At 58.5% G+C, this 24,329-nt stretch overlaps 1 protein-coding gene and 1 long non-coding RNA gene across 3 annotated transcripts; one reads left to right on the top strand and one right to left on the bottom strand.

Moving 5' to 3' along the window:
* Positions 1–2,593: 2,593 nt before the first annotated feature.
* On the bottom strand, positions 2,594–13,540 carry MYL10 (myosin light chain 10). Of its 2 annotated transcripts, none has more exons than XM_070484377.1 (7): positions 13,490–13,540; positions 10,911–11,003; positions 10,314–10,389; positions 9,329–9,433; positions 5,629–5,707; positions 3,120–3,168; positions 2,594–2,798 (listed from the first exon to the last, which is right to left on the bottom strand). In XM_070484377.1, exons 1-7 carry the CDS (start codon positions 13,490–13,492, stop codon positions 2,700–2,702), a joined length of 504 nt encoding a protein of 167 aa, XP_070340478.1. In that variant the 5' UTR covers positions 13,493–13,540; the 3' UTR covers positions 2,594–2,699. The 2 variants fall into 2 exon arrangements, with proteins under 2 accessions (XP_070340478.1, XP_070340479.1); XM_070484378.1 differs by lacking the exon at positions 13,490–13,540 and adding an exon at positions 11,217–11,253.
* Positions 13,541–15,004: 1,464 nt separating this feature from the next.
* On the top strand, positions 15,005–24,121 carry LOC139040162 (uncharacterized). The gene is made up of 3 exons (XR_011494148.1): positions 15,005–15,184; positions 22,796–23,035; positions 23,609–24,121. It is a non-coding gene; the product is annotated as an uncharacterized lncRNA (long non-coding RNA).
* Positions 24,122–24,329: the final 208 nt, after the last annotated feature.

The raw sequence follows: 24,329 nt of genomic DNA on the forward strand, positions 1-24,329 counted from the left end.
CAAGACATGGAGCATTTCCAGCTCCCATGTTTCTCTTATGGCCCTCCCCTACCGCAGAAGTAACTGTTATTCTGCCTTCTTCATAAATTAGTTTTGCCTGGTTTTGAACTCCACATAACTGGAATCACTTACACCCTTAGACACAGAGACCAGCGGACTAGAAATGAAAGTCTAGAAATAAACCCATACATCTACAATCAACTGACTTTCAAAAAGGATGCTAAGACCATTCAGTGGAGGAAAATAGTCTTATCAACACATGGTGCTGGAAGCACTGGATATTTACAGGCAAAGAATGACATTGGATCCCTACCCCACACCGTATACAAAAAACTAACTCAAGATGGCTCCAAGTCCTAAATGGGAAAGCTAAAACTACAAAACTCTTAGAAGAAAACACAGGCTTAAAAAAACACTATCAAGAAAGTGAAACAGACAACCTACAGAATGGGGGAAAATATTTGCAAATCGTATATCGAAAAAGAGTCCAGTATCTAGATCATATAAAGAACTTACAACTTGACAACAAAAAGACAAATAACCCAATTTAAAAGTGGGCAAAAGACCTGAATAAACATTTCTCCAAAGAAGACATACAAATAGCCAATAAGGACATGACAGGGTGCTCAATGTCATAATCACTAGGGAAATGCAAAACAAACCCAACATGAGATCTCACTTCACATGCACTTGGAAGGCCATAATAAAGAAAAATAAAACAGAAAATAGCAAGTGTTGGTGAGGAGCCGAAGACACTGGAACCCTTGAACATTGCTGGGGGGCATGTAAAATGGTGCAGTCACTTTGAAAAGATGCTTTGAAAAGTAGTTTACTAATTCCTCAAAAAGTTAAACATAGAGTTACTGTGTGACCCAGTCGTTCCACCGCCAGGTATGTGCCCAAGAGAATCGAAAACATGTTCTCGCAAAATTGCACGTGAATGTTCATAGCAGTATCATTCATACTAGCCAAAAATGGGAGCATCCCCAATGTCCATCGAGAGATGAAGGGATAAATGAAATGTGGTGTAGCCACACAATGGAATATTATTCAGCTATTTAAAAGAAATAAGAACTATGACACAGATGAACGGTGAAATACTATGCTAAGAAGCCAGACACAAAAGGCCATATGTTATATGATTCCATGTCTATGAAATGTCTGGAACACGCAAATCCGTAGAGACGGAAAGTAGATTAGTGGTTGCTTAGGGCTGGGGAGAGCCTGCTAATGGATTTCTTTTGGGGTTGATAAAAATGTTCCGGATATAGATAGTGGTGATGGTTGCACAACCCTGGGAATGTACTAAACGCCACTGAATTGGATTCTTTAAAATGGTGAATTTTATGGGATGTGAATTATATCTCAATAAGGAGGTTTTCTAGAAGTATGCTCTCTTATGCGTCTCTTCTTCTGTGTGATGTCGTGTATGCGAGCATCACCATGTATGCGTGTGTCCAGGTTTCTTCTTATTGCTGTGTAGTGTCCCAACGCACGAACGTACTGTTCTTTCTTTATCAGCTCTCCTCTTGATGGGCAGTTGTCTTGTTTCCAGTTTGGACTCATAAATCGGTCCGTTCTTACACAAGTCTTTGGAAGGGTAGATGACGGACATTTCTGGTGGAACAGACCTAGCAGTGGAACAGATGGGTCAAGTCAGGCATGTATTTTAACTTTAGTAGGCACTGTCAAAGATTTTTCCAAAGTGGATGACCACGTTTACACTCCTGCCACCAAAATCTAAGAGTGCTGTTTGTTCCACATCCTCACCAACACTTGGTATTGTCAACCTTTTTCGTCTTAGCCATTCTGCCGGGTGTGTACCTTCTGGAAGTTTCCATTTGCATTTTCCTTGTGAGGAATGAGGTTGGGCATCTTTTCAGGTCTTTATTGGCCATGTGAATATCCTCTTTGTGTTTACCTGATTTTTCTTTTGGTTGTCTTTCCTTTATTGAAGTGTAGGGTTTTAAAAACCGTATTCTGGATGTAAAATCTCCGTCAAGACCTATCGTTGCCAATATCTTCTCCAGCCCTACCCGTTTTCTTGTCACGTTCTTACTGGTGTCTTGCTAAGCGGCAGGTCTTAATTTTGATGACATTCAATTCACTCCCTTTTTATCTTATGGCTGGCGCTCCATGTGTCCTCTTTGAGAAACCTTTGCCCACTCCTCAAACATCCCTGGAAGCACCCCCCCCCCTCGCCACCTCCTTTGCCTCTGCCACCTGCTTTGCCTCTGCCAGGTCTCTCCTGGGCCGCTCCCTCCTCCCCCCACTGCACCTCCCTCCTCCCTGACTCTTGCCCTCCTCCCGTCTCCATCTTCCCTCCCAGGCCCAGGGCTGGCTCATCCCCGCGTCCCCAGGACTGGCACCAGGTCTGGCCCGCATTAGATGCTCAATAAAAGCTTCATAAATGAAGGCAGTGTCCTGGGGCCCAGCTGGGGATCATTAAAACTGTCAATTGGTTCTAAACACCAGCTCATCAGGAACCTTTGAGCAAAGCCAGGGAAGTAAAAAGTTTTGGAAAAACCAACGACATAGGAATGTTTCGCTTTCTCCCCAACCGGAGCATTCATCACGAAAACCCAGACCTTGTTAGCATTATTTATTCTTGCTTCGCCCCGACCCCCAGGGCGCGGGGAGCGGGGGCCCCACCCCCGCGTCTGCTGCCTCTGAATGTGGCGGAGGTCCCCGGCCGCCTCCTAGTCCTTCTCTTCGCCGTGCGTGATGACGTAGCACAGGTTCCTGTAGTCCAGGTTGCCGCTCACATCTGGTGGGAAAGCCGCAAACATCTGCTTGACCTGGGGAAGGAGCAGGGAGTCAGCCTGGACCAGGTCAGAGTGGGCAGCAGGACAGGGGGTCCCCCAAGGGTGTCAGGAAGGACATTTTTCCCCTCTGTGCAGATGAAGGCATTAGGTTGGAGGGCACAGAGGCCAGGCCAGCAGGCCGGGGTCCCACAGCCACCCCCACCCATCCGTGTTCTCATCCAAGGAGTCGAGGGGGACGTCACCTCAGCATCTAAAGAAGAGTGACGGGGGTTGGGGGGACGAGAAGGGCAGGGATGCGCCTCCCAGGAAGACCCTCCGCAGCGCTGGGCTGCGCCCCGAGAAGCCAGCCCTCACCTCCTCCTCGCTGAACCGGTCTGCCTGTGTCATGAGCTTCTCTTTGATGCTGCTCAAAGGAGAGAAACGGTCGTGCTCAGGGGAAGGGCACCTACGTGGACACGTGGCTGCCAGGGGTGAGGAGGGCAGGCAGGGGTGGGGGACCTGGCCCAGGAGGACAGCAACCTGAGCCTGGCCCTCCGGCCCCCAGATGGCCGTGTGGCCTCAGGCGGACACTTCTGCTCTCAGCCTCAGTTTCCTCCTTTGTGACATGGACTCTTCTCCCAGCATCAGGTGCGGACCAAATGAAATGACCTCAGGACTCCAACACGACCTTGGGGCCACTCTGATTTCCCATCATGCACTAATGATCAGCCTCCCGGTCCCCGAGGGGAGGTCGTTGCTTCAGTTCTGGAAGCACCGCTTTCTTAGCCTGTGATTTTCTCTGACGTCTGTGCGTGTTTTACGGTCAGCAAGATGCTCACACTCAGCCGAGGGGTGGGAAGGTGCACTCAGGTCGGTGTCCTCCTGGGCCTGCTCTCACTTGCTCCCCACGGCCCTGGGAAGTGAGTACTAGTACCCTCTTTTACAGAGAGGGAAACTGAGGCTGGGGAAAGGTAATGATCTGCAGTGGCGGGGGGCGGCCTGTCCCCTGGGCTGTCCAGAAGAGCAGCTGCCCTCAGGAGCCAGAGCTGCCTGGTCCTGGAGGAGCTGCCGGAGGCGGAGAGGATGCTGCATTCGAGGCTGCGTGGGAGGGACTGATGCCCCCAGGAGCTCGGCTGGCCCTGCAGGGTTCCCAAGGGATTGCAGTGGGCGGCGATGGGATCCGAGGGCTGAGCCGGGCCCTGTGTACCCAGAGTGTCCCGTGGCGCCGGCGGTGGCGGGCCCTGCTAAGGATGGATGCTCATTTTCCATTATTTATGTTACTGCAGCACAGTCACAGTTTCCAACTCTCCAAGCTGGAGACTTTTCACAAGACTCCGTTTCAACCAGAGCCTCCTCTGTGGCCTGCCTGGCTGGCAGCCACGTCTCTCAGGTCCCGTATCCCGGGGGCAGTGCCTTCGCTTCCCAAATTGGGTCCCCACAGGGTTCCTCCCAGCCCTGGCCTTGTGCTAGTGGGAGAGAAGGTGGGTGGCAGGAGAGGGGCTGGTCCAGGCCACTCCAGGGTGTGCCCCCCTTGCCTCCCGCCCCGGGTCCCCAAGATGGGAGTGGGAGCCATGGCCCCAGAGGGAGGGGTGAAGGAGAGGGCTGCAGCCGGGAGAAACCCTGAGACTCCCTCCCTACCCCTGGGGAGAGTGTGACTCACAACTTTGGGGGCAGGAGATGGTGAGAACGAACGTCTGAGAGACAAGACAGACCCTCCGTGTGTCCCCCCACCGCGCCTGCCCCTCATAACCCACCTCCAGTGCATGATGGTTCTAAGAGTCAGCAAGGCGAGCCCCGAAGCCGAGGCCTGAGGCATCAGAACGACTGGTCAGGAAGCCTGTGCTGGCGAGGAAATCCTGCCTGCCCGGGGCCACCGACAGGCCCAGCGAGACCTTAGAGGCTCTGAGGGGACTGCCTGGAGACAGCTCAGAGGTCAGCCCAGAGTCCGGGCGCCTGGGGAGGCTGCCACTGCCCTGCCTGCCCCTGCCTGCCACCTGTGGCTCTCTGCCTTGAGCTCCCACTGGCGTGAGATTCTCAGGCATGGCGGGCATCAGGGGCCCCACCCCAATAACGCCAGCCCAGTGGCCTGCCAGACAGCTGGCTGCAGCCACCTCACTCTCTGTGCATCCCCGGCTGAGCTGGTGCCTCCATCCGGGCATCCACTCAGACTCCAGAAACATCTGGCCCAACTTTCTCCCCAGAACCCTGGATCCCATGGGTGCTGGCCCCTGGGGCTCCACTTATCTGACCACTCCCCTCCATCCCTATGGACACGGCCCTTGTGGAGGCTGCAAACTTCTCGTCTCCTCCTCCAGGCTGGCCTCCATGTTGCCCCTGCCTAACTCTTTCTTGGGTTCTCCATGTCCCCAGGGCAGACCTGGAGTCTAGAGCCACCCCACACAGGCCATGTCTGCCCTTTGTGCTCAGTGTCCCCCACTCATGTCCGTCCACGCCCTCCAGCCACAGCCCAACCCGGCTCCCCAACCCCACACATGCCAAGCCCTGGCCCTTCACTCACTAAGTTCCTGCATCTAGAATGTTCTCTGCCCCAGCCCAGGCAATCCTTAGTCGTCCTTCAAGGCCCACCTCTGCCCCCACCCCCACTCTCGCCCCTGGGAAGCCCAGCCCTGGTGACCCCACTCTCCCTGTCCGCTTCCACACAGAGATGGGGATACTGAGGCCCAGAGAGGGGAAGGGACGTCAAGTGATGGCTGAGCTGGGCGGGGCAGCAGCCTCCTGGCTCCTGGCCCGATGCTGCTCGAGCCCGCTGAGTTCTGGGCGGGAGAGGAGGCTGGGCTGCCACCCACCCTGACCCCACCCGGGCTCATTATCACCTGAGACTTTGGGGAAAGAAAAACCGAAACAGAGAGCAGGGGGAACTTACAAATCAGCCTTGACAAAACCTTTCCCCTCAGTGTCGAACACCTTGAAGGCGTGGAGAATGGTCTCCTCTGGGTCCGTGCCTGGAAGCAGCACACACAAGGCAGGGAGAGCGCCAGGATGAAAAGGACAGACAGGGGTGGGTCCCATGGCCCCTGCAGAGGGCAATGGGTCCAGGAGCTTCCTCCCCAACTTCCACTCCACAGTGAGGGCCAACTCCACTTGAAGGTTTCAGAGAAACAAGGAATAGCAGTAATAGCCAAGGGCGCTGCGTATAGTTATGAACAACCTGCACAGCTGTCCACGGCGACCCTGACTGAGCACTCACTACGTGCTTAAGCCTCCTGATGACAGGTCTAATTTTACAGACGAAGAAACTGAGGCTCAGAGAGGTTAAGTGACTTGTCCAAGTTCTCACAGCCGATGCTGCTGTGTGATTAGTGGGGCGGGGGGGGGGGGCCACTCTGGGGCTCTCTCATTACCCAAGATGTGCATGAGAGGCTGTGGGTGGAGGAGAAAGAGTGTCACAGTTAGGGGCCAAAGACTGGGGCTCGGGCAGGGCACTGGAGGGGTCTGCAAGGTTGTCTGGGCCAGAGGTGGGGCGGGTGGGCCAGAGCAATTCTGGTTTCATCACCTTCACAGTGTGAGCTTCAGGAAAGATGTCGTTAGAAGAAATGGTTCTACTTCCACAAGGGGACCGAATACCCAGCGCCCTGGTTGTAGAGATGGGGAAACTGAGGCCCAGAGAGAGGAAGGGTCTCACCCAAGGCCTCACAGACTGTGTGAATGACAGCAAGTGACCTGGTGCTCTTTCCCCTCTGTCACACGGCCCCCCTGCTCACTGTGGACCAGGGGATGCCCCCTTCCTTCTTCAAGGTCCAGCTGTGTCACTGGTGAAGTGGAGACAACAGCAGTGTTGGCTGTCCACCCCCCAGGTAAGAAAGGACAACGGATCGTGGACGGTAAAGGTCCTGACGAACAGTGGTCGGTCATGGCCGCAAACACAGCTGAGGACTCTGAGCCAAGCTCCAGCCTGCAACTTTGCCGTTTTCTCCTATGGAACCCCCAGAAGCGCCCATGTGGTGGGTATTGATGTCCCCAGTTTATCAAAGAGGAAACTGAGGCTCAGAGGGGCTGTGTGACTCGCCTGAGGTCCCCACTAATAAGGAGAGGAAGGATTTGAAGCCCCCTGCTTGTTCTTCCGCTATATGTGCCTGCCCATCAGACTGGGTCAGGGCCAGCTGAGCCTCCCCAACCAGGCAGGATTGGGGCCAGCTGTGTCTCCCCCATCAGACTAGATCAGGGCCGCCTGTGTCTCCCCCATCAGACTGGGAGCTCATCCAGGACAGGATGGTGTCTGAATCACTCTGCATCTCCGAGGCTGGCCCAGAGTGATGGAGCCTGGCACTGACCTGGGAGCCGGAGGGCAGAGCTGTGGGCATGATCTGGGCAGAGCATCGGGGAGCCAGTATGCCCGGCCTACAGGCTCAGCCAAGGGGCCAGCAGGGGCAGAGCTCCAGGCCCACACAGCTGGCCTTGCAGGCGGTGGGGGGGGGGGGGGGTGTGGGGGGCTGGCCAAGGGATTATTGGTGGGGGGTGCTGGTAGGGGTTTTGGCCTCCCGGGGTCTTTGAAGGGGCCTCACTGCTGGGGCAGGCTGGCTCCAGCCTGCCTTCCTGAGGACCAGCTCCACGTGGACCAGCTGCCCCACGCCCAGGCCCGGTGGTCCTGGTCCCCGTCCCCCCTCCCAGAGAGGGCCTCTGCTCTGCAGCCTGCGAAGCCCATCAGACAGGCTACAGAGCGGCTGCTCCCAGCTCCCTGTTGGGAATCTCATGACAAAGTGTCCTCGTCCCAATTAGAGGGATGAGGCGGAGCCTGCCCCAGCCCCCGGCTCCTGTCCCCACCGCCAGCAGAGCATGCAGGCTCAGCCGAGTTCGCGTGACAGGCTCAGCTGGAGCCTCAGTCCCTGCAAAAATGAGAAAAAGCTGCAGGCCTGCAGTCCCCGCCTGGCCCAGGGTCACATCTCCTCGCTCAGCCACGGACTCCGGCCTCCCTTTAAAGTCACCGGCTGGAGCACGCATGTCTGTCCCCGGGAGTGTACCCCTGGGCTTCTGAGCTCTTCGAGGAGGTAGCCATGGTCCTGGGAATAACCCCTAACAGCTGCCCGGGCGGGGGGTCCAGTGGCACTCCTGGTCAGGCGGAGAGCACCCGGCTCCCAGCCCACCCCTCTCGGGCCCTCAGTTTCCTCATCTCTGACACGGATGGTGGGCTGTTTGATCATAGGTCCGTTGCTGGCCTCCCTCTGCCTCTAGGATCGGCCAGGACAGGGTGTGTGAGGCTGTTGCACTGTCCAGCAGGTCACGACCCTGAGAAGCTTGTGATTTTTCACCAAATAAAATCTGATATTAGGCAGAACCCCACTTTTCATAGGTCAAATGGCGGCCCCCAAAAGATATGTCCACGTCCTCGTCCCCGGAACCTGTGCATCCCCCTTACTTGGAGACAGGGCCTTTGCACTTGTAAGGAAAGGATCTGGAGATGGGGGGATCCCCCTGACTATGCAGGTGGCCCCTAAATCCAATGACAGGCAACCTTATTAGAGTGTGGCAGAGGGAGACAGACAGAAAGGGGGTGTGGACCACGATCATGGGAGCGATGCAGCGGCCAGTAGCTGGAAGAGGCGAAGAACAGATTATGCCCTGGAGCCTCTGGCAGATTTGGGACTTCTGGACTCCAGAACTGGGAGAATACATTGCGGGTTTTTTGAGCCATGAAGTCTGTGGTCATTTGTCACAGCGGCCTTGGGAAATGAACACAACCCCCATCTTACAGACAGAAAAACTGGGGTGCAAAGGGAAAATAAGCCTTGCCCAAGGTCACCCCGGGGGTCGGTGGGACGCCAGGTCTGGAACCCACATCTAGCCGAGGCCGAGGGAGGGCATTGGGCAGGGGCAGCCTGAGGACAGAGTGGCGACAAGGCTCACCTCCCAGGGCAGCCGCAGCCCAGGCTGGCCCCTCCCTCTGACCGTGGAACCCTCGAGCCCAGGGGGAGGGGAGAGCTCCCCAGGGCCCGGAAAGGGACAGAGCTGCCCTGACCCCGCCCCCATCCTGCGTCCCCAGCCTGATGCTGTGTCTCAGGAGGTACAGTGGTTAGAGCCAGGAATCGGGGTTTGGGGGCCATCCCTGTCACTCTGTTGCTGGAGCACCTGGGGCAGGTGTGGCAACCCCTCTGAGCTCGAGGCTCCTCGCTTGTGAATGAGGCCCCCCAGTCCTTTCCCTGGAGGCTGTGTGTATAACCTGTCCTGCACTGGGGTCAGCCATGGTAACTTCTAGAACCTCCTTCCAGGTACCCCTCCTCCCATCGGCAGTGGGTGGTGAGGCAGATCATGGAAGACGAACCCGGGGCCAGGGAGGCGGGGCTGGGGCATCGTCCTGATGGTGGGCAAAGGGCTTCCACACAAATCTTCCCGCTGGGCCCTTCACAGCCCCAGAAGGTGGAAGTTCCTACAGTTACTCCCCTCTGTGGGGTAGAGGGAAACTGAGGCAGGGCCCAGGGAGGTGTGTGCACCTGGGGGCTGGTGTCTGGGGGAGACACCACGCTCCCAGCTGTGATGGGCATCTCTGGGGGACTCGTCTGCACACGGGGCCCCATTGCCCCCTCCCGCTCGCCCAGCCCCTCCCCAGGGCCTCCTGGGGCCTCACTCACCCTTCAGCTTCTCCCCAAACATGGTCAGGAAGACAGTGAAGTTGATGGGCCCAGGGGCCTCCTTCACCATGGCATCCAGCTCCTCGTTCTTCACATTGATGCGGCCTGGGGGAGGAGAGAGGCGGGGACATCCAGGAGCACAACAAGGGTCAGTGGGGTCCTGCCTACAGGCAGCCGGAGAGAGGGGAGCTCGGACCACGGAGCATCCAGGAGAGTCTCCCAGCTCCACGGCCACCCCTACTCCCACTCCCACTGGGCCGGGGCCCTGCCCACCTGCTGGGGACTTTGGAAGGTGGCTGCTCAGTCTCCCCACAAAGGAGAGCAAGGTGGTTGTTATCGCTATTTTACAGATGGGGAAACTGAGGCCCAAAGAAGCAGCAGCTGAGGTGCACAGAGGCTGGAAGGCCCGGGCCGCAGGGGCTCCTGTGCCCCAGGAGGGGGTCAGCTGGCTGCCTGGAGGTGGGGACTGTGGGATTCGTCATGGTCCCAGCGGACAGCAGACTTCCAGGGGCCCACAGGTCAGTCCAGACGTGACTTGGTTGTGCCCCCTTACCCCCGCCTCACTCCCACCGCCACCCCATCCACGCCATAAGGCCCCTCCCTGGCCTTCATGCCAGAGCCCGCCAGGCAGCTGAAGCCACTACCCTGGAGCTCTGTGGACACCTCCAGGCTCCTCCCTCCCCCGCCCCCAGCGTCTCCCCCTGCTCTCTTGACCCCTCATCCCACCCAGCCCTCCCACGCCGCAGGCCTTTGCACAGGCCATTCCTGCCCCTGCAACGCCCTCCCCTTTCCCTGAGTCATCCTCTGACACCCAGCAGCCCTCCCAGGCAGCGGCCGTCCCTTTCCTGCGCCCCCGTGGCTCATGAGCCCCTCACCACCCCCCATGTCTACTGCCCTGGCCTGCCCCCAGCCGCCCACTCTTTCTGGAAGGCCTGGGCTCAGCTCCACCCCAAGTCCCAAGCCTCCCCAGCTGCTGGTCACCCACCCAGGGCGGCAAAGGTGTCCCTCAGGTCCTCCTTGTCGATGAAGCCATCCCGGTTCTGGTCCATGATGGTGAAGGCCTGGCCGAGACATGGGCACTGAGCGGCCGCCCACCCAAGCCTGGCCCCTGGCCCCAGAAACCGCGCCCACCCAAGGGGCCGTTCTCCTGTGACCTGCCACCTGGGTTAACAGTGCAGCCCCCTGGGGCCACCCGGGTACCCCGCCTGGTGTGATAGCAGCGTGAGAGCCCTGGCTGACCTGCCCTGAGCTCCTACTGGGCACTGGAATGCAGCTCGGGCTTCATGCCCATCCCTCATGTCCGGCTCCCAGCAGCCCCGTTTTACAGAGCGGGAAACTGAGGCACAGAGAAAGGAAGGACTTGCTCGAGGTCACACAGCAAGCAAAGGCTCTGTAGAAAGGGTCAGGGCTGCCAGAGGGCAGCAGCCACCCTACTCCAGCAGGTCCAGAGGTGCAGCGTGGCGCCCCTCAGAACAGTGACAGCATCGCCCCCAGGGACTGAGGGCTGACCCCACGCCTCGTGGGCTCCTGGGTGTTTTCCATGCAAGACATTAATCCCCCCGAGGGCCCCGGGGGCACTGACCTCTTTAAACTCCTGGATCTGGGATTGGTCGAACATGGAGAAGACATTGGAGCTGGCTGCTCCTTCTGCTCTCTTCCGGGCTCTTCTGGGTGCCTGTGAGGTGCCAGGGGAGGCCTTGCAGAAGCCCCCTCCATGGGAGGGCAGCCATCCACCCCCCAGGCCTCACCTCCCCCAGTGTCACCATCCTGAGTGACGCTGCCCTCCCTCCGGGCCCGAGACAGACAGACAAGGCTCCTCAGGAAGCCTCGCAGATAAGCGGGAGGGTTTCCCAGCCCCCCCCACGGGGCCGGACAGCTGCTTCCTGACCTGGGCCCCGGGGCTCCGGAAGGCGGGTGGTCTGCGCCCAGGCTGTGGAGCAGAGAGGGGCATCTTTTCTACCATCGGACCCTCCATGGGGCCCCCTCCTCTCCTGCCACCCTCCCAGTGTTCTCAGCATAGCACCTGGGCCCTCAGGCCCGTGAGCTCTGTCCTTTGTCCTTCTCCCAGAGTGCCCACCCCCACCCACCTAGGTGCCCACCTCTGCCCCAAACCCACTTGGAGCCTCCTTCTCTCCCAAGGTCTGCCTCCCTGGAACGCCTTCCCTGCCTTCCATCTGGAAGAATCCACATCCTGCAGGCTCAGCTCCTCTGCCACCTCCTCTGAGAAGCCTTCCCTGACTCCCAGGCCAGCTTAGAGCTCCTCCCCACCCCACGCCCCTTCCAACCGGTCTGGGGCAGCCGTGCCATACTGCCCTCTATGTCTCCCTATGTCTGTCCCATCTCTGGGCTCCCCTGCCTGCTGCCCCCACCCCGGGGCCTGGCTCAGAGTGGGGCTGGGTTTGGAAACAGCCGTCCAGAGCTCAGCAGGTAAAACAGGTGACCACCCGCGTGGACTGATTCCAGGCTCTCTGGCCAGCCTCCCACCAAATGTTTCTTTCAGGATGTCACGGTGCCGAGGAGTCCACTGTTGGGCATTTACTGAAAGCTCTCGGTCCCCAAGACCCCCGAGGGACCTTCCACTCAGCAGCCATCACTAGGGCCGCTGTGCAAGGAGCCCCAGAATTGGCTCAGAGGGGTGGAAAAGACAGGGTCCCCACTCCCGGACCCCCACCCCCAGCTCCTGCCTCCATCTCAGCCTGCACCAGCCTCTCTGCCAAGCCCCTGTCTACCGCACCCCAGAGCATGGGCCTCCCCTGTCCCCCCAGTGCCTGTGTGGTCTCCCCTCCCCACAGTTCATCCTTGTCCCCCACCCCCACACTCGCCCCCACTTCCCACCGGCTCCCGGGCTCATTTCAAGAGAGACAGCGCCTGGCTGACTTATAATTAGCTTTTACTGGGTCCTTTGTCTCCACTAATCCTTTGAAAGGGGCTGGCAGGGCAGCCGGGACGTTATGATGCTGTAAAACCTCTGTAATATTTATAAATCCCTTCAGACATCATAAAGAAAGGAACCTCCCCGCGGAGTTCATCTCGCATAATTACATATACATTTCCCTCTGATTAATAAAAACAATCGCTTCCCTTCTGCCCTTTCTCTCTGCAGACCTGCCCTCAGCCTCTGTGTCCCCACCCCTGCCTCGACCCAGCCTTTCATGTCCATCTCGTGAACCGTCACCCTACTGTGTGCCAGGCCCTGTTCCAGAAACCTGCAAGGGAGGAAAGTGTTTTCTCTGACTGCGCAGAGGGAATCTGGGGCTCAAGGCCCCGGCCGGGCGTCGGATCTCCCAGATGGGACCCTTTCCAGCCCAGCTGGCTTGAAAATTCCCTTTTATAAAGTGTCCCTAAGAAATAAAACTCCCCCAAAAGGAGCACCTCAGGGCAGAGGGGGTCACCCCGACCCGAGAGCTAATCCTTGCTTTCCTGCTCACAGCCTCTGCGACGTTAAGAAACTCAGTTGCCTGGTCTGAGCCTCAGTTTACCCATTTATAAACCAAGACAATGCCTACCTCAAAGCATCAGGACATTTATTAGGGACCTGCCACCTCCAGCCAGGCCCTATGCCCAGTCTCGGGGACCCAGGGCTGAATCAGGCCCCATCCTTGTCCCCAAGGAGCTCACGGTCCAGCTGGGAGTCACACGGTCAGTAGAGGAAGATAGAGGGAGGGGCAAGGGCTGAGAACACAAAGAAACCCCTCTGCCACTGGGGCACTCCGGGCAGACTTCCTGGAGGAGGTGGCTTCTGAGCTGAGGCTTGACACTGAGTCAGAGTTCTCAGGCCAAGTGGCACTGATGAGGGCGAGGGCGTGTGAGACAGAGGCAGGACAGAGCAGGCTGTTAAGAGCCTGCAGGAAGACCCACACGTCTGGAGCCCAGGGGCGAGGGGAGGAAGCAGGGCGGGCCCCAGGCCGGGCTCAGTGGGAACCATGCTGTCATGAACACCAACCCCAATCCCCACAGGAACCAGGGGATGACACCAAGAGGGTAGAAAAGGTCAGGATATCAGGTCAAGGTCAAGGATGCCAGTGAGAGGAGCGAGGTCAAGGTCAGAGTGAGTTCAGGCAATGAGGTGAAGGTCGGAATCACAAACCAAGTAAGTCCACGGGGTGAGGTCAGAGTTGAGGAGTGAGGTCAGGGGCAGGAGGCAGGGTGGCCCCAGCCTACCATGGTCTGGAGGGCTCCCTCGCGACGCAGCAGGGCTGGCGGAGCTCGGGGACAGCCCTTTAAATAGTGCTCCAGTCCGGACAAGAGTTTGGAAGGTGACAAAGGACAGGATGGGGGCTTCCCTGCCAGGCACCTGTCTGGGGCCGTTCTGAGTGGGTGGGGCTGTGGGATCCAGAGAGACGCTCCAAGCCACCAGGATCTCCACCAGGCCCAGGCCAACCGGATCCCGGTAGCCAGGGACAGAGGCCCAGGACGGGGCTCCCAGCCGAGGCCTCAGGGTAAGTTGAGGCCTGAAACCATCTGGGAAGACTTGGCTATGAGCCGTGCAGGTCAGGAGAGCTCCCACGGCAGGGCCACCCACGCCAGCTGGGAAACTCAAGCTGCGACATGTGACGGGGCGGGGCGCCATCCTCCAGAAGGCTCAGTCCTCTCCTATGAAAAGTGGGGGGCACATGACCTCTCTGGTCAGCTCGTGGAGAGGGGTTCAACACCAACCTGGTCCTCAGGGGCCCCTCAACCATAGGACTACTGCTCTGTGGTCATCAGTGCCATCCTTACCCACCAGCCCGGGCCCCCTGGGGACGTTGGCAATGCCAGGGAGTTGAAAAAGCAAAGAGACAAAAGAACAATGGAGGTGACCCTGATGAGGGACCAGATCCCCATTCCACTCTGGCCACACACACATATCCGGACATGGCCTGTCCCCACCAGGCCTGGCCCAGCCCAAGAATTCTCCAGGCCACGTGCCAGGCCGAGCCCACACCTGCCCCTGGCAGGCCCCGAGTGTGGCCGACGCAGCCCAGCTGCCCCGTCCGTCCAGCCGAGTCGCCCCCGCCCGGGGCCCACCACGTCTGATGGGCTGCCAGGGCCGGCAGTGCTGGGCTCAGGCGGCGAGTCCACCCATCCCCAGACGCAGGACAGCTTAACTGTCCCCGGAGCTGGCCCCAGGCCTCCGGGCCCCGATACGGCTGATCCCTGCCTGGGGGCGGGAATGCGATGATGAGAAGAGCAGCAAACGTTTATAAGACACAGGAAGTCAGGCCGTGTACTAAAACGTGTCCTCACTTTCAATCCTTACCCCGTTTTCTGGGGAGGGAAACTGAGGCACACACGGGTTAAGTCACTCACCCAAGTCTGATATGTGGTGGTGCCAGGGTGAAAGCCCCTCTTGCTAGTGGCTCCAGAACGAAGCTTCTAGAAGGTTCGGCCCATCCAAATGCCCCCCTTCCATAGTAGCCGTCCCTGACTAGCTGACTCTGACCTCCTGAACCTGTGATAGAGCCCTCCGCCCTGAGCTGGGCCAGGCCCTGCCGTGTTGTCCCCCAGCAGGGACCAACCACGTACTCCAGAGGTGCACGGCAGGCCTGGGTGAAGAGGACTAGACAGGCGGGCAGGGGCCCTGGGTTCCAGCCCTGGCCCCTCCTCCACCTGCTGTGGGAGACGGGCCACGTGGGTGAGGCAGGTGCCTGCCCCTTCCTGGGCCTGGCTTCTGGCCCTGTCCGTGAGCCTGGCCTTGGGGCCTCCTGCTCTGGGCTTGCTGAGCAGGGAGACACGCCACCCAGGACAATAACACCTCCTTCCTGCTGGCCACAGGCCTCTCCATGTGGGACTGGATGCCCCGAGGCTCTTGTCTCCAGGGATCACCGCCCAGGACCACGGAGGGCTCCTGAGGGCCAGGACAGTCCTGAGCGAGCGGTGAGCCGGCCAGCCCGCCCGGGGAGGGACATGCCAGAGGGGTTCATGGTGAGACTTGAGTTAGTCACCACCGAGCTTACAAGCGCTTAGCAAATTAGTCCCCCGCTTTCCTTCCCTGGCCGCCTTCTCCTCGGGATTACGAAAGCAGGAAGAGCGAGTCAGAAGTCTGGCGGGGACCGTGGAACCCCCGGGAGAGATGGTTGGGAAACATTTGTCCCCGGGGCTTGGTCTGTTCGGGGCGTGGGGAGGATGCGATGGCCCTGGGGGCAGCGGGGGGCTCAGAGCTCTGCCCTCGCCGTGGGACCCTCGCTCAGCAGCGTACAGACCCTTAGTTTTCTCCCTCTGAGAAACAGTGCCAGCAGCCCAGCCCCTCCGAAGCTGCCGTCGGGCAGCCCAGCACCGTGGCAGGAGCCCCAGGTGGTCAACAGCCCGGGTTGGGAGGGCAGACCCCCAGCAAGGAGGGCGTCCTCGGCGAAACTCACAGCCTCTCCAAGCTGCCCTCCCTTGTCAGCCGGAAGGGGCACGGGGAGGCCGGGTCACAATTTTGACTCGAGTGACCACAGGCGATGACCAGTTCTTGGGGTCAGAGAGAGCCCCAAGGTCTGTGCTCCCGGCCAGGGGGCCCCTGGGAGCAAGGAGCCTCAGAACTGGAATTCCGAGTCAGCCGGGGTGAGTCAGAGGAGTACTTAGCCCCTTGTGACGAGCACCCACTTCCTAGAGGGCGACCTGAGGTCTTGGGGGTGACCAAGCCTGGAAGGCAGCTTGAAAGAGACCTTAGGACAGACCACACGGGAGCAAGCCAGGGAAGGTGACTTCACCCCTAGCCTCTAACTCCTCACGGGCAGCAGGCGGTCACCTGCCTCCCCGACGGCAGCCCGCCAGCCGCCCCCTTGACCTCCACTGCTTTCCAATCTCCATCCTCCACTGGCCTTTGCCAGAGTGGCGTCTCCCTCCCTCATCACGTCCCCATCCTCCCGCCTCCGTCCCCTCTCACCTCCTCCCAGGAGCCTTCGCTGGTCTGCCTCTCTCCCTGGAACCGCTGCCTCCCTCCAACCTCTGCTCTGCAGAGCAAGGACTGCCTGCCTTTCCCTTGGCCATGGGGCCCCGTCACCTTTGCTCCTCGGCCTCCACCTGCCTGGCCTCCAGGATCACAGGGGGGCCTCAGCAATTCAGGCTCCTGGGGACTTGTTCATACATGGCACTCCACGTGGAGAATCCTTGTTACAGACTTTCTGGCCAAAGGGATCTCGGAGGCCCAGTGGAATCCATCAGCCTTCTGAGTCCAGCCCTGCTAGACGCTGAGTGTCCTTTGCAGCCTCCCCATCAAGTGGTCTTTGCGTGCATACCACCTGTGACGGGGAGCTCATCACTTCCCAAGCAAAGGCAGCTCACATTGGCAAATGTTCATCAATTGTCTACTGTGGCCCCACACTGGGTGTGCTGGGGACTAAGCACTCATCTTTGACGATGCCTGCGTTTGGACCACTTTAGTAACCCAGTTAGACAAGGTGTGCGGAGTTCGTTCATTCATCAGATGCTTATGGAGTACTTACTGAGTGCTGGGCACTGCAGACACAGTGGTGCGCAAAACAAGTGTGGCTGTCAGGGTGAGGGGATCCAGAGGAAAAGCGCCACCAACGTTCAGAGGGGGCCTTATGGGCTGGGGTCCAACAAACTGGGCCTTGAAGGACGAGGAACACAACAGGAGCTGTCACTGTGCTGGGAGAAGAGCAGGTGACTGTCCCAGGCACCCGCAAAGTGGCTCAGATGTGAAGCTGCACCGTGTGAGGGGCCAGGCTTGGGCTGGAGAGGAGAGCTGAGGGGACAGGACGCGGCATCTGAACCATCAAGATGTGACCTCAGAGGACCTCGGAGGTGACGGAGGAGAGCTCAGCAAGGAGTTCCCAGACCCGGCTTGGGGATTCCCTCTTCTGGGTTTAGGGTGACCCTTGGCCCTCTGGGCAGATGAATCGTGCCCTCTCTCTTCCTCCAGCCATCCAGCCCGCAGCTATTTTTACAGCAGGATGCTGCAGCCACAGGCCCCTTGAACGGGCTGCCTCTCTCGTGCTTCTGCAAGACGAGCGCATCCGCCAGCTCCTGGCGCAGCTATAAAGCGGGAGGGAGGCATTCTTCTTAGCATTAAAGGTTTCCCCGTCCATCCTGAGCGGCCCCAAATTAGAGGAAGGCTCCAGACAGGGCGGGCCTGGGAGGAGGGGACACCAGGGAGTTTGGGAAAAGACAGACCTCCCTAATTGTCCTCAAAGTCGCAGTCGTTCCATCTGGCGATTAGAGAGTTGGACGCAAAAGGCAATTTCCTTTGGGGTGAAAGGGAGGAAAAGGCTAATTGGTCCTAAGTCTGGGCTCTGCCGGGAACATTAACTGCAGGGTCGGGGCTGCTCTGGCTGAGCCGGACTCTGGACCCTGGTCCCCGGGGAGTGGGGGATGCCTCGACCATGAACATGGGCGCTCCTGTGCCAGCGGCACATGTTGGTGTCCCTCGGCTTAATGCCAGATCTATTGGTCTAGATTCTGAGTGGGGAGGGTGGTCCTCAGGGAGCACGTACCTCCCTGGTCTAGGGCCCTGCTCCCAGGCGGCCGGGACAATCTCTGATCCCATGACTGAGGAAGCAATGGGGAGCTGGAGGATGGTGAGAAGCAGGTATCAGGACCCTGACCTCCTCCTCAGAGCTGAGTGGCTGCAGAGGTGGACAGGGCTGGCCTGGTGACTAAGCCACGGCCAGGAGGATTCAGGGGTCCAGGGTTGGAAAGGAGACTTCTCAGTGCTTCGTTGCTCCCTGGAGAGTGATGGTGACTTGTCTACCCAGCTATAGCAGCCACAAGGCAGGTCGAACCTAGCACTAACTTATGCTGAGAAGTTGCAAGGATTTAGCAGCACAGAAGTGGCCATGGATTGTAGTCACAGTCAGCTCAACTCAGCCGTGGTTGTAAAAGTGAAGATATTCTTGGGCTGCATTAATAGAGGTCTAGCTCCTCAATCCAGGGAGGTGACAGGGCTACCTTTGGTTGACCTACATAAACAGCAGAAGACTTATGCTTGGTCCTAGTACTGGGCTTTGTGGGGAGGGCTTTTTGGAGGATAGCAGTGTTCAGTCACACGAATTGTGGCTAAGGGGTTGGGGGCTCTGAGCCAGAGCGGAGCTGTCTTGGTGGGGAGCATAATTGTGGCGGCTGCGTCAGTTTGGCAGCTGGGCCAGGGCCTGTATACACACCCAACTGGGACCCACGCCGAGCTCTGTGGCTGCCATCTTCCTTCCTCCTGGTGTTTGCAGCCAGGCTCATAGCCCATCTCCAAGCTCAGCCCCTTGGGAAAAGCTTTCCCCTACTTACCCCATTTAAACCCCACTGTTTGGGTTATTAGCTATTGCCAGCTGAAGAATCACCCCAAAACATCGTGGTGTGCTCGCAGGTTCTGTGGGGCAGCCATTCCGGAAGGGCGTACCAAGGGCGGCCTGTCTCTGCTTCATGACATCTGGGACCTCAGCTGGGAAGACTGGACGGCTAGTGCTGGAGCCCTCTGAAGGGTCCACCAGCCACGTGTTTGGTGTCTGGGCTGGGAGGACCCCAGGTCAAGGTCTGCTGCCCAGGGCACTGACACACGGCCTCTCTGTGTGACCCAGGCTTCCTCCCAACATGGCGGCCCCACAGCAGCCAGCCCTCCAACACGGTGGCTCGGGGCCCCGGCACAAAGGTCCCGGTGATAAGGCGGAAGCCCACGGCTTCTCGTGCCCCAAGCTCTGGAGTCACGTGGGAACCCTTCTGGCCTACTCTCTTGGTCCAAGCCGTCACCAAACCCTGTCCGGCAGCAAGGAGAGACGACACGGACCCTGCCTCTCCAGGGCATGTGGCAAAGAACTTGCTGGAGCATCTTACAGCTGCCGCTCCCACCGAGCCTGGGCTCTGGGGCCTCAGAAAGTGGCCTCAGGCTGCAGACCTGGGGTTAGAGGAGCCAGAACTCAGATCCAGGCCTGAGGGACTCTGTCCACAGGAAAGGACGTGAGCCCAGGAAGGCGGGAGCTCCCCTGGGGCGGGCAGCGTGGCGGTGGTCGCTCTCGCCCCACAGCCAGGACGGCCTGCGTTTGGAAAGCCCAGAGCTGGGACGGGGGCGAGGGCCCTTTCTCCTGCTGAGAACAACCTTCAGGGTGGGCCCCAGCCTTCGTCCTGTGCCAGCCCCTCCCACTCGGCCTGGACCTGGCCTCGCCCTCTGCGTCTCAGCGTCCACATCTGCCTATCCCGGGCCCCTGGATGCCGCCTCCTCTCACCCCACCCTCCTCGACAGTTGTGGAAACTGAGGCTCAGAGGCTAAGGGGCATTGGGCCTCCAGCTGGCTCCAGTACCTTGCTCTTTCTGTTGTGTCAGAACCCTGCCCTCCACAAGTAGGCAACAGGAGGGGCAGGTGGGGTCAGGTGCATGCACCCCCCAGGCCCCAGTAGGCATTTCTGTGGGGGCTTGGAGCAGACGAGAGCCCCGCGGTGGGAAGAGTCCAGGAGGTCACCCTGGTGGAGGAGAGAGGGGACGAGCAGGGCCACAGTGGATGGTGGAGGCCACGCCCCTTGTTCACAAAGCACATCCTTTTCCTTCCCCCAAGATGCTGGCAGGCCTCATCCGCCTGGACAGATGAGGCAACTGAGGCCCAGAGTGGGGAGGGCTGGCTCAGGGTGCCACTGTAAGACTTACACCCCATCCCCAAAGGGATGCCTGGGAGCCGAGCAGCCGGGAGGCTGGCACAGGCCCTCCCCTGAGACTGGGGGTAGCCCTGCCGCGGGCGGTGGCAAAGGCATCCTGTGCACTTGGGCCTCCCGGGGGCCTGGACGGTGCCAACAAGCCCAATTTGCTGTGCTAATGTGCGCTTTCTGCTGCTCAGAGCCGCCTCCCCGCTCTCCTGGGAGCCGGGCCGGCAGCCATGGGACAAACTGTAATTATGTCAAGCCGCACCCCACCGCCCCGGCTTAGCAATTAGCCAGGTTACCCAGCATCCAGCAGCTTCCACCCCAGCCTGGCCCGGGGTGGGGGCATCAGAAGCTGGGAGGAGGGGGGTTCGCTTTTTAAACCCCCCACAAATCTCCCACTCTAGAGATGAGCCTGCAGATGGGGCTTCCTCCCCAGCTGGGCACCCAGCACCCCAGCCAAACCTCAATGACCCTCAGAGGGAGAACTCGGAGCTGCAGCCCCGCCCGCCCCACAGGCTGGGACACCCTCACTGGAGGGGACGATGGAGGGCCCTCCCTGGAAGGCGTCCCCTCCCCAGCGCCCAGATCCGTGGGCTCATCTGTAGGGGGACCCCATTCTGCTCCCCAGGGCTCTGGGGCTGCAGAAAGACTGGAATGAAATCTCGGAATCCGACAGACCTGGGTTCGAGTCCTGCCGGGCCTGCCTGCTCGGTGACCTCACGCACAGGGTGAGGTGTCAGGGTCTCTGATGCTTCACCAGAGACACGGAGCAGGTCACGTTCGCTGTGAAGGTTTGGTACGAGGACTCGAGCCTGTGCCTGGGAAGCGATGTGGGCTTATAAGCTGTGACTCGTCATTGGCAGAGGACATGGCTGTCAGCGCCAGGGTCCCCTCCAGTTTCAAGACCACACAGCCCCACCCTCCCTGGGCCCAGTGTCTATGCGGTCCCTTATGTCACTGCCCTTCCAGAAGGTGGCTTCCAGGGGAACGCCGACGGGGTTCCCCCTCCCAGAACGGGCCTGCACGCCGGCCCTGGCCCGGCAGAGCCTCCATCACCGACACTGGACGGCGTTTGCAGTTGATTCCTTCACCGTCGCTAGCGCACCAGCTTGCGCAGGCTCTGCACCGGCCTCTCTTCAAGAATCCGACTGGCTTTGAACACGTCCCAGTTGTGTGAAAACTGTTCGTTGCTGCCTCCTGGTGAGATCCAGGAAGAGCCGGCCTCCTAGACTGAATGGGGCGTGGGTGCACCGGGGGACAGTGGGCTGGGAAATGTGGATCGGGGCGTGTGCGTGTGTGTGAGGAGCTGAATGCTCACCTCCCGTCGTGGGAAGTCCACAGAAAACGTTGACCCTGAGGAGCCAGCTGGCAGCCAGGCCAGCGTGTCACTGAGTGCTGTGGAGGGAACCACGCAAAGAATCGGCTGGAAGGGAGAGCCGTGGCCTCTGAGGCGGGAGAAACGGGCGGTAGGAGGGGCCAGCCCTGGTAGCCATGCGACGCTTCCTACACACCCTGAAAGCGGGCACCCCGGGGGAAGCTCCGCCTCTCCTTGGAGTCCCCAGGAAGAGCCAGGCGGCCCTACCTCACCCCCCAACTCGGCCGGCCTGGGGTGAAGCTGAAGGAGCTGGGCCACCCAGGCCCCCATGGTGGGGCCTCCGGCCCGACAAGGAGCGTATCATTTACGCCTCACTCTCTCCCTCTCTGTCCCGCCACTGTCAAGGGGTGAGGGCTGTCCTGTTTGCGCAGAGCTCCGGCCTCGGGAGGACAGGAAGACGGGAGGAGAGGAGGCCGAGGGGCTTGTCCGATCTTGTTTCTGCCTGGCTCTGGCCCTTTGTCGCTCGCCTCCCTCTGGTCTGCGCCTGAGCCCTGGGTTCCCCTCTGAGCCTCCGTCTGGCTCCATGCCTCCATCTGCCCAGTCCCTCTGGATCTAGAATCTCAGGTGTCCAGTGACTCTGAACGCTGCCTCTGCCACAGGAGACCGGGGCTCCTTGGACATGGCCCATAGTGACCCTCGTGTTTCAGTCTTTAATCCCACACCTCCAGAGCCGGTCACTGAGGAGGACCACCAGGCGCAGCTCCGGGGGGGCCACTCACACACACAGCAATGACCTAGAACTTGGCCAAAATGGAAATGGTAGCCGCTGCACTGCAGTTGAGCAGTGCACAACCTGAGTGGCCGTCCCCGGCAACCCTTCTCCAAGGCACAGATTCTCAATTTCTTCCCTCAACCAAATATGATACACATCCTGGAGGCAGGGGACCAGCCACCCAACTGAACCCTCCTGCGAGGCTATAACCCTGGAAGGACTCCCCTCTCTTCTCCTCTCTCTTCTGGGTGGGTGCTATCTTCGAGTTCTGAGTACAGCTCTGGGCCTACTTTGGGAGAGAAACAGATACACCGAAGGAGAGATTCCAGGAACTTGGGAGAGGGTGAGGGCGCAGACCCACATTGTCCAGGCCTAGCAGACGGCCCAGCAGAACTTCTTGGACCTCAAGTTTACAGAATTGGATTAATCGTGAACTTTGGTCAATGGGATACCCTCATCACCTGCCCAAGCCTGGCCTTTTCCTTTTCTCCATTTAATTGATTGACTGGTTGACATAATGAACACCCACGAACCCACCACACAGCCGATAACTAGAACATCACCAGTAACTTGCATCACTTCTTCCTTCCTATCCCCCATCCTTCTCCAAGCCGAGAAACAACCAGCCTGAGTCTGGGTGTTTATCATTCTCTTGTTTATTTTCATTGTATCACATATTCACATGTGGTTAGATAGGATGCTGTTTGGCTTTGCTTATTTTTAAACTTGAATATAAAGGGGCAGCCAAGGTCTCTGAGCCTTGCTTTTTTCACTTGACATTATATTACTAAGTATGGGAAATTGAATGACGGGCTCCGACCTTTCCTGCCTCCCAGGTCAGCCCCCTCACCACGGCCGGATCATGGGCAGACCATTCCCATCCCCAGACTTCGAGCTTGGCCGTGTTGTGTTGTAAGACCTAAAATATCGAGGCTTGCCTTGACACCTTGGAGCAGAGCAGCCGAGGCAGGGCCGCCAGCCCAGCTCAGTCGAGATCAGGAGAGATCAACCAAGCACCAGCCGGGCTGAAGACCCGCGAGAACTGAGATTGTAGCTTTCCCCATCGGAGACTTGGGGTAAGTGGTGATGCAGCATCTTTGTGGCAATAACTACTGGTTACCCCAAAGTTCGTCTTTGCTGACATACAAAGCTTTCCCTGGTTTATTCTCAGCTGTGTGACTATAGCATCACTAATGTGTCTGGTTTTCTATTAATGGACCCCCCCTTTGCTGTCACGAACAGCCCTGCCTCGGACATCCTTGTAAATGTCTCTCGGTACATGTGTGCAAGAGGATCTCTTGGGAACATAACTAGAAGTAGAAACGCACAAATTCAACTTTACAAGATAGTGTCAGATCGTTTTTCTAAGTGGCTCTATTAATTTTCGCTCTCGTCAGCTGTTGAGCCCGTCCTCTCCAACCCCTGCTGTCAGACCCGTTCCTTCCGGCCAATTCAAGGGTTCTAATCGGTATCTCATGGTGTGTGGGTGGAACTGTGTCCCCTCCAGAAAGGTATGTTGGAGTCCTAACCCCCAGGACGTCAGATGGTGACCTTGGGTGGAGGTAGGCTCTTTACAGAGGCAATCGAGTTAAAATGAGGTCGTTGGGGTGGGCTCTAACCTGATATGACTGTATCCCGACGAAAAGCAGGAGTTGGCACAGAGACATGCGCAGAGGGAAGGCAAGGTGAAGACACAGGGAGAGTGCCGTCTACAAGCCAAGGGACATCTGAGGCCACCAGAAGCCGGAGGGAGGCCCAGAACAGACCCCCTCACAGCCTCAGAAGGCAGCAACCCTGCCCACATCTTGATCTCGGACTTCCAGCCTCCAGAACCGTGAGGCCGCAAATGTCAGCTGTTGAGGCCCTTTATCACAGCAGCCCCGAAACTAACACACGAGGACCCGCACCCGCACCTACCTGGTCGCGTGGTGAGGCTGAACGTGTCCTCGCATATTCATGGGTCTCGTTTTTCCTTCTCGTATGAAATGTGTGTTCTGGTCTTTGGGCTATTTTTCTATTGGATTTTTTTCTCATTGACTTACAGGAATTTGTCATTTATTCTTGATTCCAAGCCTTAGCTGGCATTTTCTCCCAGTTTGTGGCTTGTCTTTTTATTTTCTTTGGTATGTCTTTTCCTGAGTAAAAGGTCTCAATTTTCACATAGCCAAATTTCTCCATCTTTTCTTTGGGGTCTGCAGTTTCTTGAGCCTTGTTCACTAGCAGCAAAAGACACCAATAACAACTGGATCCTAAATGTTCTATAACAGGGAGATGTTAAATTCCATCAAATTCCCACGATGAATCTACTGCAGTTAAAAATCATAGTTCAGGTGAATATGATGGTATAAAAAGATTTTCACATTCTAATGA

This window comes from Equus asinus, chromosome 14 (assembly GCF_041296235.1).
Source record: "Equus asinus isolate D_3611 breed Donkey chromosome 14, EquAss-T2T_v2, whole genome shotgun sequence".
Taxonomy (NCBI): domain Eukaryota; kingdom Metazoa; phylum Chordata; class Mammalia; order Perissodactyla; family Equidae; genus Equus; species Equus asinus.

Coding starts and splice junctions, on each gene's coding strand:
- MYL10 (XM_070484377.1), bottom strand. Junction 5,708..9,328: donor GTTTGGGGAGAAGCTGAAGG/GTGAGTGAGGCC, acceptor TGCTGCTTCCAG/GCACGGACCCAGAGGAGACC. Junction 3,169..5,628: donor GGTTTTGTCAAGGCTGATTT/GTAAGTTCCCCC, acceptor TCCTTTGAGCAG/CATCAAAGAGAAGCTCATGA.